Here is a 13,694-nt window from a genome sequence, read left to right as displayed (position 1 = left end):
CTCGCCGCCGGAAAACACTAAACTCCAGCATCCGATCACGATTAGCTCGTCCGCATCCTCGAATGCTCGCTTCCCTCTAAAACATCCGGTCTTTCAATGCATAGTTTAGCTATGCTAACTTGCCCTAGGTTCAATGGTTTCTATGGGCATTGGTGTGTCTGGTTGTAGAACTAGGTTATCCTACCTACACTAGTATGGTTATTGATCATGTCCGTGCGCTGAGTCAATGAAAGTTGAGGACGTGGTGTTCTCTGTTGCTCCTGGGTGATCTCCGCAGTGACGTAAGCTTCCGATGAACCTGCAACAAAGCCAGGCCGGGAAGGGGTTCCCGGCGACGACCCTCCGACGCTCAAATCAGACAATGGCGAGAAGAAACAGAGGCAGAATAGAGAGACTGTGGCTACAGTAGATGAGGAGAAAGATCATCCCTCCATCGAAGTCTGGGGGTCTTTATATAGGACCCCGGAGAGGCGCGTGCACGCTTCCCGAGGTGTGCACGTCCCTCAAAGAATACCTCAGAATGGTTGTGTCAGAAAAGCATGTCTGACGCCATACCGCAATTGTCCGAGCATATCTCTGCCACGGCAGCGGAAACTTCCTCCGTACGATCCTTGGTACGGCTCGGTCGCCGACCATGCTATTTGTCGGCGGCAGGTGTCTCGAGAATGTTATCACTAGCTGCCCCTTTTGTCCTCTTCTAAGCCCTTTGTCTCTAATTGGGCCGAATGGGCTGGTCGCTCGGGCTCTAGGGCGCTCGGGTACATATGCACCTCGGACCGGGCGAGACGGCCGCTCGGTCACATACTCGGACGGGGCACCAGCTAGTTGTTATGCAGTTCGACCGAGCAGCTTGGCCACTCGGCACAGCGGTTCCTCTATAAGGGAGCTTGTGAGCGTCGGAAGCTTGACCTGAGGTCGAACTGTCTTCGCGCCGGCCCGGGATGTACTCAGGCCGGTTGGCCAGGAGACTTCCTCCCCACTCAGCCGGAACTTTGACTCTCCTGTGTCGTTGACCCCTTCCTCTGTGGGCCCCCGATCCTTACCACCGGATCACATGTCTTCTCTTCAAGTCTAGTCGAAGGAGGCGGCAAGTCCGACTGACTGAACCGTTGGCTTGGTAGCGCGCCTGCCACTCGGCTACAGATGTTAGTGTCCATCCGATCGGGGATTACGTAAGTAGGTGATGTCGATCGGCGCGGCACCGGTTGGCACTTGGAAAGTTTTGTTTGCCAGCGGTTGTCCCGCCGCTCCGGTAGTGGTCAACACTGGTATCCCTAGAAACTCCTCGGGATTCGTGCAAATCACTGTCATTAAGGTTGAGCACGCAACCACGCCCACATAATGGTGCTCATTAAATGCGACCCATGAGAGGGCGCCACGTGGCCGCGTAGCCGTCACCACTCGCTCGAGCTGTCAAGGCTGATGGGACCTTTGACCTTTCGAATTCAACGGTCAGATCTACTCCTCGGATCTCGTGACCAGGATCGGACGGCTCCGGTCGATCGAGCCCAACGTTTATAAGGACATCTTTTCTTTCACAGCCGCTTCGCATTATCGCGTGTGCGCATCCGAAGGCTTCTGTTCCATCTCGTTCAGTGTTCCGGCGAACTTGTTTCTCTGCGTTCCGGCGATCCCTCGCCTTCTCCTTCGGTCATATTTTCTGTAAGGCCCCTTTGTCCTTCTCCTTTCAGTTCTTTTGCGTTTTTCTTTCCACTCTCGCCGTATTCGTGCCCCTTTTGACACTGTTCCGGCCATTCTTCTCGTCAACCCTTGCCTTCTTTTGCTTCGGCCCTTATCCTGGTAATGGCCAGTTCTTCTCGCCAGTCCGACCTCGCTCCTGGCCTCTAGTATACCACCACGGAGAGCCGGTTCGACGAGAGGGACGCGCTAAGCCTCGTCCGAACCTTTGAACTTCCTTTCGACCATGAACTAATACTAGCTACCCCATCCGATCAGCCACATGACCCTCCGATCGACACTATTTGCTTTTCCGAGACCAGTTTATAGTCGGTCTACGCTTTCCTGTTCATCCGTTCATTATTGAGGTGTGCAACTACTTCCGCCTCCCGCTCGGCCAACTCGTCCCAAACTCCTTTAGGTTGCTGTGCGAGGTAGTTGTCCTCTTTAGGCTGCACGACATCCCCTTAGTCCCCAAGACTTTCCACTATTTCTACTATCCCAAACAGTCCGAGTCGGGTACCTTCCTCTTCTAGTCGCGGATCGGTCTTGTTTTCTTCGACAAGATGCCGACCTCGAACAAACATTGGAAAGAGAACTACTTTTACCTTCGTTTTCCCGAGCGGTCACCTTTCCGAACTAAATGGCAGACCACCATGCCGAGCCCGCTGGACCTTGGTAAATACAAGAGTTAATCAGATTACCTCCACGCAGCCAATCTGCTAGCCAGGCAGAGATTCAACATCCACAAGCTGCTTTGCGAGGGTGTGTTGTACATATTCGGATTGAGCCCGATTCGCACCAAGCTTCCGAGCAGCATGGGTAAGCGTTTTTCTCGCCCTCCTTCCTTTTGGACTAACTGATTTATTCTTCTTTTATGCAGCCGACATCATGTGGCGTGTCAAGGCTACTGATCGGATGAGGTTGAAAGCTGCCGAGGTAGAGGCGGCGGCAGCTAAGGAGATGGTCGTTCTGTGCATTGAACCGGTCGGCTCACACGAGGGTGAAAGTGAAGAAGCTCCACCCGCAGTTGGAGAGTTGGTCGTTCAGCTCCCTGCAACCGAAACGATCGGCGATGCCATCTCGTCTCCTGGACATCCTGCGTCAGAGGACGCGGGGCATTCGGCCGATAACTCTCCCCTGGTGATACACAAACGGTGTCAAACGGACCTTCACGCTCACTCAGTTACATTTGCGGAACTAGTGACAGAGCAGGTCGGCGCCCCCTCTGCAGCAATCACCCCCGCCCCCGCTTCAGTCGAGGCCATCTCTTTGGACCGAACTCCCTCCCAGCTTGATCTGCCAGTAGCTTCCCTTGAAGCGCAGCTCGTCAGTTCCCTGCCCTGGGCTCATCTTCGGCTTAGGCTCTCCAGTATAATTTCCGCTCCGCTCGACGAGTCATCCGGCCGTGCAGGCTCAGCCCAGTCGGATCCGAGCGACCGTCGAGTGGTTAAGGCCATCCTCCATCTCCCCACAAAAGAATTTCTTCTGGCTGCTGATCGGTCAGTTGCTCCGGAGCATCAGATCACTATCCGCGGACCGCTCGCCAAAATATGGGAGGATGCGAGGGCCTGCGTTGCCTTGATGACTCCCGGTCAGCTCGGCGACAGCCACTTGCAGCAAGCTACCGGGGTATGCTCTTCAACCTACTACATGGCTATTTAACTTGGTTCTTGATATTATTTCGTTTGAGCGCAGAATTGGGTGGAGAACATCGCGGTCAACAACCGCCTGGCTGCGCTGGAGGAAGAGTTGAAGAAACTTCAAATTTCTGGAGGGACCCCGGCTTAGGAGCCTTCATACGCCACGCTTCAGACCGAGCTGAACAAAATGGAGAAACTGCTGGCGACCGAGTGGCACAAGTCTTCTGGCCTGGAGACCAGGGTAGCTGGGCTTGAAGCCTAGGTTAAGTCTCACAACCAGGAGATTAAGCTGGCGACCAATAAGAAAAATAGGGTCGTTACTGACTTAGAGGCGAAGAATGTGCAGGCCCGAGCGCTAGAACAACGCGTCCAAGAATTGGCAAGCCTGTTATCCACTGAGCGAGAAAACCGATCGGCTGCTGAAGCTAAACTTCAAGGAGATAAGAAGGATCTCCAAGACGCTCTTGAAGCTGCCCGAGCTGCACTTAAGGAGTACCAAGACGGCAAATCAGGCCGCTTCGCAGTAATGAAGCAGAACTATTTCCGCTCGGACGAATTTGGCGAGAAGTTTAGCGATCGGCTAGTCCTGGCCTTTGAGGAAGTCATCCGGGCTACAACTGTTTATCTGAAAGCTAAGGGTCATCTCCCGGAGACGACATCTATCCCCCCCCCAAAGACCTGGCCGGACTACTGGAAACCATCCCCGAGCCTATCTTTGATATCCTGGAGTGAGGAGCGTCTTTAGTTGGTCTTTGTCTTTATATTTTGAAGTTTCATTTGTATGCTCGCCGTTCCGCGAGTTAATATTATCCGCTTTTATCTGACTTTTAGCCCACTTGTTTGTGTATTTTTATACGACGAGTCAATATAAAATTCCGATTCTGTTAATGTTACTTCTTCGAACACATTCTTTCTGAGCGACATTTAGCAGTCTTCGGAGCCGGGGGTTTATAGTCGCTGGTCCGACTCTGAGATTTAACGTTGCCGCTCGACGGTCTTCGGGCCGGGGGATTTATAGTCGCCGGTCCGACTCTGAGATTTAACGTCGCCGCTCGACGGTCTTCGGGCCGGGGGATTTATAGTCGCCGGTCTGACTCTGAGATTTAACGTCGCCGCTCGACGGTCTTCAGGCAGGGGGTTTATAGTCGTCGGTCCGACTCTAAGATTTAACGTCGCCGTGACGGTCTTCGGGCCGGCGGGTTTATAGTCGCCGATCTGACTCTGGGATTTAACGTCGCCGCTCGAGGGTCTTCGGGTCAGGGGGTTTATAGTCGTCGGTCCGACTCTGGGATTTAACGTCGCCGCTTGACGGTCTTCGGGCCGGGGGATTTATAGTCGCCGGTCCGACTCTGAGATTTAATGTCGTCGCTTGACGGTCTTTGGGCCAGGGGGTTTATAGTCGCCGGTCCGACTCTGGGATTTAACATTGCCGCTCGACGGTCTTCGGGCCAAGGGATTTATAATCGTCAATCCGACTCTGAAATTTAATGTCATCGCTTAATACGATGATTGTGTTCCTTTTGATAGACATTATCAAACATTATGAGTGTCAATTGTTTATTATATTTGCTGTTGAAGAATGTACTGTTTCGATAAAAAAACCAATTTTGATGGAGAGAATTTGTTTTAACAATCGAGTCAATGCAGTTGGCATATTTATGCCTACGATTTTATACAAAATGGTACAAAAAGAAAATCCGGCTCAGTATTATTTATTACGAAATATACTACATGGGCCGACTAACTATTTGCACTATCCGTTTATCTACTTGAATCTTTGTCAATTTTTGTCAATTGTGGTCAGTTCGTTCTCATATTGTAGATAGTGAAACTTGAAAATTTTAGTTTTTAGAGTAAATTTGACTTCAATGCCAGCCTCTTCTCTGAACACTGTCTCCAATGTTCCAAGTAATGTTGCATTGGCAACCAATCTCATCTTTCATTACAAAAGGAAATCACAGACGTTGATTTAACGGGGCTTGATAAAGTTGCAAATGTTATGTGAATACTGAGTAGTGATGGCCAAACCAGTGTCTTTAGTGTCAGCCATTACATAAAAACACACGAGACTCCATTATCATCCTTAATTCTACCGATAATATATACCTTTTCATTGAAGAGAAAGATAAAAATAAAATTTAGATAGTAATAATAAAATAAGATAAAATTTATTTAAATATATATGATGATATAGTAAAGAATAAAGTTCAATAAGATAAAAAAATTCATATAATCGATTTTATCTAGTGGGATAAGACTCGGTGGTTGTTGTATTTATTTGTTCTCTTAACTAGACCATTGAGAACTAAATTTGTGACTGAACCAAAAATCTTTGTTCCTTGCTGTGTGACTCCATTTACGACTAATGCTTTCAACTGTTGTTTCAGTTTGTTTTCTTCCACTATAAAACTAAAGCTGCAGTAGTTCTGTGCTTGACTAAGGTTGCATCAAAAGAACCTACATCGGTCCTTCAAGGTCTACAAATTTGGAATTGTGAACTATTTTAGTGCAATTAAGCTCCAAGAAAAGCTTTAATTGTTGTGAAAGAAAAGCTGGAAATATTCAGGATACCATCTTTTATCCCTTCGACACCCACCAACCTACACACTCGGAAAGATGTGAACGGATCACAATTTATTAGTGCCTGAATCTGAACTCAAAGCCATTGGAGCTGAACTTCATATACACAAAGAAGGGGTGATATCACATTCCACGGACCAAGGCATGTTGTCCTTCATCCTATTATTCCTCTGAGAACAATTGGATTTGGGGCGAGGAACTACGTTGAAGGACTTGAGTCAGTAATGGTAGAACATCCCGCCTTTCACTGCCGCCTTTCACAAATATGGTGCGGTTGAGATCTGCCTCCCGCCTAATCAGCCACCTCAACCGTCATTTAGAACATTGGTTGTTGCACATCCTGGGAAAGCAGGTCAGACTGGGGTGCAGGTTGGTGATAGAAAAATTGGTGCCATTGGTGTTCAGATATCTTCAGTCATCACTTCACATGGCTTAACGTTCAATATTGATCCCGATTTGAACTATTTGAGGCTTATTGTTCCTTGGAATACCAGATAAAGGAGTCCCATCTTTAAGGGAGGAGGCACAAATGGAATTACCAGCAGATGAAGTGATCCATCATCAGCTTATTCAGTCCTTCGCAAGGATATTTCATTTCAAAAAATGTTCAGTGGTTTCAAGGTGGATCAACTTTGCCAACTATTGAAATCAAATGACAAGGAGATAGTTGATTCAGTGTTGATATTCCTTCCTATAAATTACATTTCATTTAAATTGCTAAGAGTCACAACAACAACAACATGCTTGCCTTAGAGTTTTCTACTGTGATTCAAATTTTAGATGTCTAATTAATGGTTGAAGTCTCTAACCTCGGGGGCAATTGAACAACGTACATGATTATATATCAATGGATTAATACAAGAATCGGTAATCTAATAACACAATTCTACTAATGCAGTCATCGAGTAAAATTATGATCATAGTCTGGAGTAGCTGAAAAGAAGGAAGAACTTGCTAACCCACAGTTGAAAACTCCCACGATAACACCGACAACAGTTGACTAACCGTCTTCTAATTTAACGTGTCGGATTAAACATTATCGTTGCTGCCTCGCGTGGGTCTCGGAAGCATTGAGTTGGCCACATGGCCAACTCACCCGCACCTCTGTTCTGTTATTGTGAGTAGGAGCACTTGGCGGCGACGGTTCACCATTTTGCTGCCGCCTGCAGTTGCCTCGACACCGGCGGCGAAGTCAAACTCTGATGCCCCAAGTCAGCGGCGGACCACACCGGTTCATACTATGCTACATGTGCAATATTACTTTTTTTAGCAAGTAAATTAATTATATCAATAGTTGACAAAATGATAAAATTTTAAAAATATTTAAAGTTTTTACATTTTGAAAAGATAGAATAACGGAAACTCCAAACCTTGTTTAATTTTTTTTAAATATCCATGAAGTTTGATTAATATTAAAATGCCCTTTATGTGCCTCTTCCTATTACAATAATTTTCAATTTTCTCAATGCTTACTAACTTTTTTTTAAAAAAATATCTCTAAAATTTAATTAATATCCAAATTATTTTTAAATATCCTTCTATGAACAAATAAATAAATTGAGGTTATTTTAAAAAATCTAAAAATGTTGAGGATTGTTTTAAAAACATACCCTTAAAATATGCTACATTTTGGGAGTGAAACGAAACGCCCTCCCAACCACCGTTTTCGACTCCTTTCTTTACTAAATTTAAATCCCATCGCGTCGAAAGCAGCCGGAAGCGCCCCTCCTTCCCTCCACGATCCCCGATGGAAGATTTCTTCTGGCGCGGCCGGGGAGGAGGCGGCGGCGCTAATGGCGGAGTCATCTTCAGGTCAACCTCCTCCTTACACCTCCAGCGCCGACCTCGCGGTGGCGGCAGGGTCAGCTGGAATTTTCCTAGCTTCCTCGTGCGCGCGACCGCTGGGCGGTTTGTGGCCCCGCCAATGCTGTCTGATGCAACGCCGGATACGGACGCCCGCCAGATAGCGGATCCACCCTACAACTGGGGTTACTCCAAGCCAGTTGTCGTTCTCGATGTGGCATGGAACTCCTTGTTCGTGTTGGTCTCCGCGGCGGTTCTGCTCTGGGCGTCGAGGGAGAGGCCTGAGACGCCGATTAGGGCTTGGGTGTTAGGTTACGCAGTGCAATGCTTGCTTCATGTGGGATTTGTTTGTTGCGAGTATAGTAGGAGACTGCGGATGAGGGAGAGAAGGAGCCGATGGGTCGCGTTGATGGAGGAGGAGGAGGAGGAGGAGTTCGAAGCGGATCAGGAGGAGAGCAGGTTTGTTTGCATTTCCAAGTTTATCCATTTTTCTTGACGCTTTGAGTCATTCTTACATTTTTGTCTTTTTTTTTTTTATTCCTGTAACCTCAAAATTGTTTTTTGAATTTAGATTAATTTTCGGTTTAGATCATACGAGTTATATGAAGCTGCACATGGACCTCTACTTATACATATGCATGCTTGTTCGTACTTAAAATATTTTTTTGATATCACAAAATAGCTTCGGCCTTCCTTACTCTTTTGTTTTTGGATTTTCTTAATTGGGGTTTCTATACAGTCAAATATGTTATGGAAAGAAGATTCAAAAGACAAAAAAAAAAGTAGATTAAACTAATCCAGAGCTGACAAAGTAGTGGAACCAAATCTAATAGTGTTCTTGAGGTGGCATGAGCTTGGATGCTCCTCTCCATCCATGGGCTTGCTGCGTTAAATTGAATGCTAGTCACCTGTATTTTTCAGTTTTACACATGTCGGAGCATCTTGCTGTAATAATACTCATTAGTCTTGCGGGTCAGCATTTTTCTTTTCTTTGGGCCTTTGTCTATGACAAACATCATGTTCCTGCTATGTATTATCTGTTTTATTATATGCATCAAGTGAAACAAAATTCAAAGTGTTCTGCAAACTGTAAATATGGGTCTGCACTAAACCAGAAAGTTATTATTAAATACAACTGAAACTATTTGTTTCACTGAAAACCTATGCTGTTGTTGAAGATAAAAATTCAGAACTAGTTGGAAAAACTTAGTAATATATTTTACCCAATGACTAATTCATTGCAAAAACAGTAGCAAATAAGTCATGAAGCCAAACAAGATAAAACAAAAAACTTTAAACAGACACTGAAACTAACACTATGATATAAGAAACTCCCATCTAGGCCTGTATCAAAATCATAATGTGAATCAGCTCTAATTGTTGAGTGTAATTCTTTGGAAAACTAGTATGGTTCAAGAATTACTTTCACAGCCTTGTTGGAGTATGCAGGTAGGTAGTTGGCCCACCTTATTATCCTCATGAAAAAACCAGAAAAACTCTCCCTAAAAGTTCTTACCTAAGAACCTGATGCTCAATTGTTTAGCATCTGTAGTTTTCCTAATAGGTACCATTTGAAGTATAGCTTGCTTATAAGGTGAATCTATGTTCTGACATCAAAACTGCACTCTAGTTGGGTCTTCAGTTTGCCCTCCTTTAATTACTTCTAACTCTCGACTTTATGTTGAAGAAGAATGAAGATCATAAATTGATTATCAAACACCAAACCCCACATCTCTATTTAGTAGAGAAATTTCACTATCAGGTGCAATATAATTGCCATCTATGTTTGACCATTGAAATCATTCGATCATGTAAATTTCAAATGATTTGAATTTATTACCTACTGCAAATATCTCATTTTATGTTTCTATCCTCTATTTCTGTGAACTTCTGACTCAGTTTTTTCCATGTGTATTACATTTTTCAAAAACAACATCTATAACCTTGTCTCAATAAACCTGTAGTATCTTTTAGACCATTTGTGATATAGAAGCTGTTTTAAACTATCTACCCATTTGCATTTTCTGTATAGTGAGGGGATTATGATAACTTAAATGATGGTTCCATAAACTAAATATGATAAAGGATGTGCACTAAAAGATGGAAGATTGTTTTTCTGATTCATGTTGCTATATGCTTTCTATTTTTTTATGTCCTTTTTGTTTTCATCCATCTTGTTTATGCTTAAATATTTTTCTTCCAGATGACATGAACTTCAATATAACACACATTCAAATGGATGTTCAGTTGTCTCTCTGTTAGTTAAACATTGTCTTAACAGGGCTGTTAAGAAATTGGAGTCCCTTAATGCAATAATGTCATTGTTCTGGTGGATGCTTGGTTTCTATTGGATAGTTGTTGGTGGCCAGGCTCTTCTACAAGATGCACCTCGTCTCTATTGGTAAAAATATCTTTCTAGAGTCATTTACCTTTTATGTTGCTGACTTGGCATTGTTTTTGTTTGAATGGTTATTAGAGCCACTTTCTCCGGATTGTGTTTTCTATTTTAGGCCCAATGGTTTTAGCCACATATTTTATTGAGTTCCTACTTGCTCGTAACTAATTTTTCAGTAAAAAGTAATTTAGAACGTAGGTTATTAGATTACACCTTGAAGATATTTTCTCTTTGTTGCTGCCAGATAAAGAATCCCAGGGATGCAATAAATATGGGGCCAATGAGATTATTTAGATGGAATTTGGTTATGAAACACAAGTTAATATGATGTTTGGTAGGAAAGGTAGTAAGGGAGTTGCTCTTTTCTTATCTTCGGAAATGATTCCATAAATCACATCAAGATGATAATTTAGCCTTACTCCAATGTTGTTTCCAAAGCATAATCCTTGAGTTTCAAGTTCAGGTAGTGATACCAACCAAAATCATATAAACTCTTGGAGTAATACAATAACTCCACTTAAATTCTCAGTATTCTTGTGTATTCATATATTGCACAAATTGGATATGAGCTCCACACAAGTGATGTAGAGCCCAAGAAGCTACGTTTTACCATGTTGTTGCCACAGCGCCTATTGTGTAACGCTTTGCCTGCATACCATTGCAATTTTTTTTATCTGGGACCATATTTGTTATTTTGCAAATTCAAAGTTATCTGGCTATGCCACTAGAAAGGAACCTGAACTAGAGATGGATTGTTGTCACACATCTACCATAAAAATCCTAGCCTCATAAGCAGTGCATAATTTAAAATACTACTGCCATTGTACTGTTACATTTCTTGAGGTCAATTTCTTGGAGTCTAAGGTGCACATGCTTCTTAAAATGTAATTTTAATATTTCCGTTGCAAATTCAAAGCAAACTGGAAGAGGATGAACAGATGGATAAATGTATGTAAACATCTTTTTTGGTATATGTGTATCCATTAGGCTTAAATGATAAAAAAAATGATGGCTTTATATCAATGGATGTTCTTCAAAGCATATGCAGATATGAATGTTTGGTTGATTCATGGATATGCATAAAATTTGTCCTGTTTATCATCTTCCTGGTCAAATTTTAAGCCATAGCCTCTTTTCTGAAGATGCAAATTAGGTTGCACCATTGCTAGTTCCTGCTAAACATTTAATCTTAAATGGGTACTTGATTTTTAATGGTTGGATTACGAACTACTAATATTTGACTTGAAATGGCATTCAGGTTGACCGTGGTGTTTCTAGCATTTGACATGTTCTTTGCAGTATTTTGTGTCATGTTGGCTTGTGCAGTTGGGATAGCCCTCTGCTGTTGCCTGCCGTGCCTTATAGCTTTCTTTCATGCTATTGTGGGCCAAGAAGGTGCTTCTGATACCAACCTCAGCAACCTTCCCAGGTTCCGTTACTGTCAGAACAATCAACTACACAAACTTGGCCAAGAAAATGAAAATGAAATTTCCATCACAATAGCAGAGGAGGATTCTTCCCTGATGGATCTTTGCCTCCCTCCAGAAGATTCGGTATATCTGATCACTCAGACCTTTTCATCTATCTTCTATTACTCCCTTTGCTTTGTGCCTCTGCTTGTTTTTTTTTCCTGTTATACTGTTTATGCTTAGTTTCCACTGACCTTGTTTTCATGGTTGATATTATCAAAGATTTAGATCTATAGGTGTTCAACTGATTTTGATGTGAATATATTTTGATGGCTTGATTCCTCGACCAGCAAATTTTAAAATTTCAGTTTCTTTTGTGGATAGAAGACCACTACGCTACTGTCTTTATTAGGAGTAAAATGTTGCAGGAGTGTACATAGGAGAAAAAGGATAAGGAAACTATAAGATATTAGTTAGTAGCCTCCATGATTATGTGGTTGGCGTGCTCATTGAGGGTCCAAAGGTGAAGTGTCTTGTGCAAAGTTTCATATTCTTTTGTTCCATATCGATCCTGGTCTAACCAATCAATCAACTTCGAGTTGCCCCTGCAACAGATTTGGCTTTTTTTTTGAAGAGCCTCTTTGAGTGAACAAAGAGTGGAGGTTGATCATGATTAACTAATTAGAAAGTATTTAACCATTTCACAATAATCCGCTGAAGGTTCACCATAAGGTGTACGTGATATATCATAGAAGCAACCAATCTTGAAGGGATTTCTGTTGCTTTCATTGTGGTTGAGTAGAGCAATGCTTTGCATTATAAGGGAACAAAGATAACTTTGGGGTGTATTGGGAATTGGGATGAACCATTTGAGAGCATTAAAATTGGTCAAGTGGAATTCTTTTGCCGTAGCATATGACTGCTAAGCCGGTAAATGAAAAGAGGTTTTCCAATGCATTCCCAAGAAAGGAGAGGCATAAATTGCAACCAATGCAGTGTTTTTGAGTTTGCCTAGCGACACTTGTTTTGATCTACAAATATCTGCAGTTTTTAGAAACAAGTTTGGAAAAAGGAAAAAAAACAAGGATTCCCCAATATAACGGTGATTGTTTGCATTTCACCACCACTATTTTGCAAAAGAGTTGGTATTTCAGATGCACCTTCTTTGCACTTCTGTCCATTTCAGAGTGTAGGGCATTTGTGTAGTCATTGCTTGCCATTCAAACACCCTTCTGGTGGATCATCAATTCCATTTTAGGCATCTCAGGAGGCGGATTAGCTTAAAAAAAATGTGTTGGTTTTCGATTTGACAAGTTTTCCTCCGCCATTGTAGCTTGCTAACTAAATGTTGGAGGCATAGCAACTTGGCCATGACGGCTTTAAGTAGCATTAGAGAAATGGCTAGGCGTTCTTTATTTAGTTTGTTTCCTATGTTTTCTCACTTCACTTCTGTTCAAACTCATCCGGTGACAAGAGCTATGTTTCATTAAGAATTGCCTTACAGTCGCTGCAGAAGATTTAGAAGAACCAAGTCAAGTTTACACTCACGTGCAAGGTTCTTTGCCATGATTTTGAGAACAAACAGAATGAGTTGGTGCTTGGAAGTCAATTGTAGAGATCGGGACAAAAAATTATCCCCACACTTGTTCACTTGGGAGAAAATTATGTATGCTAGTTAGTTTTGTTAGTGCGAGATTCATGCTCTTGCCGAAGTGCATGGTGAATTTTGTTGGCGTCTGTTGAGCACAATCTATCATCACTTTGAAATCATCATAACGTTTACTTATTTGCTTATGAATTTACTTTTTTTTTTTCATAGGAATGCTGCATTTGCCTCTCTAATTACGAAGATGGCGTGGAGCTACACTCACTTCCCTGCAACCATTACTTCCATTCAGATTGCATTGTTAAATGGCTCAAGATTAGTGCCACATGCCCCCTCTGCAAGTTCAATATACTCAGAGGATCATGATGGACATCTATTAAGGGGCAGTTGCTGTTGATAAATGAGAAAAGAACTTTCATAATCATCATGGTCAACCTGTATTTTTACCGAGCTATTTGGGGTCAGGTATATATAATCTTATTTAACCATATGATAGTGGAATTTTTTTCTTAGTTGTCATCAGTTCTGAATTTCCCTTTGCATCCCGTGAAGGTTACAAGAAAACCCCCGCTGTCCTCCAA

General features: G+C 43.0%; 1 protein-coding gene across 1 annotated transcript; it reads left to right on the top strand.

Moving 5' to 3' along the window:
• Nucleotides 1-7,568: 7,568 nt before the first annotated feature.
• LOC122011862 (E3 ubiquitin protein ligase RIE1-like) lies at nt 7,569-13,574 on the top strand. The gene is made up of 4 exons (XM_042568273.1): nt 7,569-8,162; nt 9,985-10,104; nt 11,357-11,651; nt 13,327-13,574. The coding sequence occupies exons 1-4, from the start codon at nt 7,648-7,650 to the stop codon at nt 13,477-13,479; spliced, it is 1,083 nt and encodes a 360-aa protein (XP_042424207.1). The 5' UTR covers nt 7,569-7,647; the 3' UTR covers nt 13,480-13,574.
• The last annotated feature ends 120 nt before the right edge of the window (nt 13,575-13,694 follow it).

This window comes from Zingiber officinale, chromosome 1A, assembly GCF_018446385.1.
Source record: "Zingiber officinale cultivar Zhangliang chromosome 1A, Zo_v1.1, whole genome shotgun sequence".
Taxonomy (NCBI): Eukaryota; Viridiplantae; Streptophyta; class Magnoliopsida; order Zingiberales; family Zingiberaceae; genus Zingiber; species Zingiber officinale.
This window is presented reverse-complemented; position numbering and strand designations above follow the sequence as displayed.